The sequence below is a fragment of the Lactuca virosa genome, chromosome 9 (genome assembly GCF_052849685.1).
Source record: "Lactuca virosa cultivar CGN04683 chromosome 9, Lactuca_virosa_CGN04683_v6, whole genome shotgun sequence".
NCBI lineage: Eukaryota > Viridiplantae > Streptophyta > Magnoliopsida > Asterales > Asteraceae > Lactuca > Lactuca virosa.
The window spans coordinates 180,362,354-180,366,066 of record NC_136434.1 but is presented as its reverse complement, the minus strand read 5'-3'; the positions used below and the strand labels follow the sequence as shown (position 1 = coordinate 180,366,066).

General features: G+C 37.6%; 1 protein-coding gene across 1 annotated transcript; it reads left to right on the top strand.

Annotated features, from left to right (window-relative positions):
• Window positions 1–1,041: 1,041 nt before the first annotated feature.
• LOC145140063 (F-box protein At3g07870-like) lies at window positions 1,042–2,380 on the top strand. Its single transcript, XM_079073676.1, has 3 exons — window positions 1,042–1,369; window positions 1,476–2,143; window positions 2,354–2,380. Exons 1-3 carry the CDS (start codon window positions 1,042–1,044, stop codon window positions 2,378–2,380), a joined length of 1,023 nt encoding a protein of 340 aa, XP_078929802.1.
• Window positions 2,381–3,713: the final 1,333 nt, after the last annotated feature.

Genomic DNA, 3,713 nt, shown 5'->3' with positions numbered 1-3,713 from the left:
GACTTTTGGCCTCTAAAAAGCTAAGTCAAACACCCCCTAAAGTTTACTAGTCTGTTCAATTCATCCCACATCGGTGGTGGGATGAAACCTTCTCCCATCTCAAATCCTATATTAACATTGTATCTTCTTCCTTCCTTTTCATTATATAGTTGGAGTTGTCCAACGTCGGTGGTGGTATAAATCTATGTCGACTCAAGCCTTCTATATAAGACTACTACTACTCTTGAGAATTAGTTAGTCCCAACCTAACTCTTTATTAATTGGTGGCTGAGTTGCTAAGTTTAAGATTTATGGGTTTAAAACCGACCAATCCGAAACCGAACCGGAGAAAACCCGAAAACTAAGAAACCGAACACAACTGTTTTGGGTTGTGTTGGGTTTTAGTTTTCTGAATACTGATAAATTGGTTTTGGTTCGATTTTAGATCAAAACTGCCTCATGACTCAAACTGACCAATGCTCACCACTAAAAGAAATATATTTATAAAATTAAAATGTGTTGGATCTATCATCCTATCCAAGAAATAGTAAACCAAATTACCTAACTACAATTTTGTCAAAATTTAACATTAAATTTTTATCAAATGAAAAAGGTATCCCGCCCCCAATTTTTATTTTTGAGCGCCCCCTCCCCTCTTTTAAAGTCCCGCCCATCGTATCTCTGAAACAAAACTGAGGAGTCCTGCCGCTTCTTTTGCAGTCTCACGGTTTCGATTTCGATCTTGGTGAGTGGTCTCTCTTTATCAGTTTTTTTTCTCGAGTCTCGCCTCCTGATCTCTCTTGAAAATATTTTTAAGTAATACTCGTTTTAGATGATGATGATGATTATTTATCAGTAGGAAAGTTATATTGTTAATTGAGATTCTATTTGCTACTTATTGATTGTCAACCATTTTTTGATTTGTAATGTTTTTTTTTTAAAGTAATTTGTTTTACGGACAGTTTTTGGTTAGTAGCATTCTGCTACCAGTATCATTTTTGTTAGGGTTTCTTAATTTGTGAATTAGGAATTCTAATTAGGGTTTGTTAACAGGTCATATCAATGGAAGACTTACCAGTACCTGTCATGTCCGACATTCTGTCAAGACTTCCTGTGAAGACAATCATCCAATGCAAGTGTGTATGCAAGAAGTGGCTGGATCTCGTTTCCGACTCTTACTTTGCCAATCTTCACCTCTCAAGATCACCTGCAAGCCTTATGATTCATCATAGTTCTGAAATTAACGAGAGAGCAGGTATTTTGAAGTGGGTGGAGCTTGAAAACAAAGTCAATCACCACAATTTACAGCATGACCCTGCCATGAGTCTTGACCTTAATCTTGCACCCATTTTCCAAGACGCTCAAATACTTGTTGTGGGCTCGGTCAATGGTTTGCTCTGCCTGTGGAATGGACTTAACTCTGATAACTATTTCATATGCAATCCAGTGATGGAGGGAATATATGATCCTCCCCACACAACATTACCATAAACAAGGTTATGGGGGAATCGAGCATGGTTTTGGAGTCTGTTCAAGGACACGAGAATACAAAGTGATACGGATCTTCCAAGGGACTACATCCACATCTCGGATCAGAGAAGCTGAAGTTTACACCCTTGGCATGGGTAAATGGAGAAGTCTTGGTCATGTCCCTTACACGATTGGAGGTTTCTTTGGGCTATTTTTCAATGGCCATGTTCATTGGTCTGTGTTTGGCAAAGATTCCCCTGAAAAACTTTTTGCTTTTGATTTGGATAACGAGACATTTAAGTTGTTCCCATCTCCTCCTGTTGAAACTATACAAGGAAGTCACCATTTCCTAAGTTTGGCAGTTCTTAAAGGTTGTTTATGTCAATCTGATACCTTTGAGTCTCAATTCACGCTGTGGGTGATGAGGGAATATGGGATCAAGGAATCTTGGCATAGAGAGGTGATGATCAAGGAAGGTGTTAGCCCTGCTTTAGATTGGTTGATGTGGGAACCTGTGTGTCTGATTGAACGTTTAAATGATGGAACAATTTTGATGGTTTATTATGAAGACAAATTGTTGGCGTGTTCTTTTGAGAAGGGAACAATTGCAAACTCGGATTTTTTTGACCCATGTTTCACTGGAATCGCTTATCGTCCAAGCTTCCTTAAGCTCCGGAACTTCAAATCAGAGAGAGTTCATGTGTTTTAAAGGTCAATAAGATCATACCAAAAACACCCACTATCGTTTTGTTAAGAAACAATTATTTTAAGTTTAAAATGTTACTATTGCATTTAAATTTACTCTGGTGACCTTCTACATGTTTTTAAGTGGACATTAAATTAAAGCATTAACCCTTTTTTTTTTTTTTTTTTTTTTTTTTTTTTTTTTTTTTTTTGAGTAAAGTGCAAAGGTCTTTGCAAAGAACTGTGAATCATATCCAAAATATTTTCAATTTGCATGAAAGGTTTATAATATGAATTTTTTTTATGGTGAAAATATTGATTTATCCTTTTTCTTTTTACATTTTTTAACATTATCTTATTATTTGAATAAATAAAAAATAAAGTATGGCCTCTCTCTCTCTCTCTCTCTCTCTCTCTCTCATGGTCATCATTCATTCTTTTTCTTCTTAAACCAACAAGTAACCCACAAAGAACACAATCCTAATCTATATAGTTGTCCACTGTCATAAACCTACTCTCCACCGCATCTCTCATCGTGAACCCATAAAGATGAAGAACAACCGAGATCCAACACATGAGCGCCATCGGAGATCCATCGCACACCCTGTCTATCTATGACGTATGCTTAAAAATGTTGAATTATATGAGATGTATTTGAAAAATATCAAGTTATATAAAATGTGTTTTAAAAAATCACTCTATACGAGGGGATTTTATATAACTTACGATAGATAAGGTTAGAGTAGTGTAACAACGTAAATTTCCAAAATAATTTTTCGTTTTTAAAACATAATTTCATACATCAAAACCCAGTGTAACATATGTCATCCAAATAAAACAATCCCAAGATCTCAATACATAAAACTCCATCAGTGTGTACAAATCATGTCGGCGCCTTCCTGCGATCCTCGCTGGTACCTGAAACACATATCACATAAACGGTAAGCATAAATGTTTAGTGAGTTCTCCAAAATACCATGCACATACAACTAGCCACTCGAGGCTATAACTCTACTAGACCTTCCGGTCAATGTGTCTCAGGGGCCTTCCGGTCCCATTCTTGGAGTAGACCTTCCGGTCCTACTCCATCGACCTTCCGATCCTACTCTGTTGACCTTCCGGTCCATACCATGTTGACCTTCCGGTCCATATCACACTGACCTTCCGGTCCATACCATGCTACTCATAACATACATAACATATACATATCACATAGGAACATATATCATGTACTCGTCCTAGCACATAAGACCTTCCGGTCACACATTTCATAACTCATAAACATAAGACCTTCCGGTCACTCATAGTTACCATTCCAGGTAAAGTATAGTGAGAAGACTCACCTCGTACGATGTCAGATAATCTCTCTTGCTCGATAACCCGATCTAGCTTCCTCCTATCAACATAATAACATCTCTAATCAATACTTACTCTTGTCCTTATTCCTAAAGAATGGGTAGAAGACCATTCTACCCCTCCCTGTCCTTTCTTGAACCAGTTTGACCAAAACCCTAAAAGTCAACCCCAGTCAACGGTTAAACTTTGACCAGACTCGTCGAGTGCACTCAGGTGACTCGGCG

Bases quoted from the DNA above. Each gene is read 5' to 3' on its own strand.
- LOC145140063 (XM_079073676.1), top strand. From the start codon at position 1,042: ATGGAAGACTTACCAGTACCTGTCATGTCCGACATTCTGTCAAGACTT. The intron at 1,370-1,475 runs GTTTGCTCTGCC...ACCATAAACAAG, and splicing joins TGTTGTGGGCTCGGTCAATG to GTTATGGGGGAATCGAGCAT. The intron at 2,144-2,353 runs GTTCATGTGTTT...TTTTGAGTAAAG, and splicing joins GGAACTTCAAATCAGAGAGA to TGCAAAGGTCTTTGCAAAGA.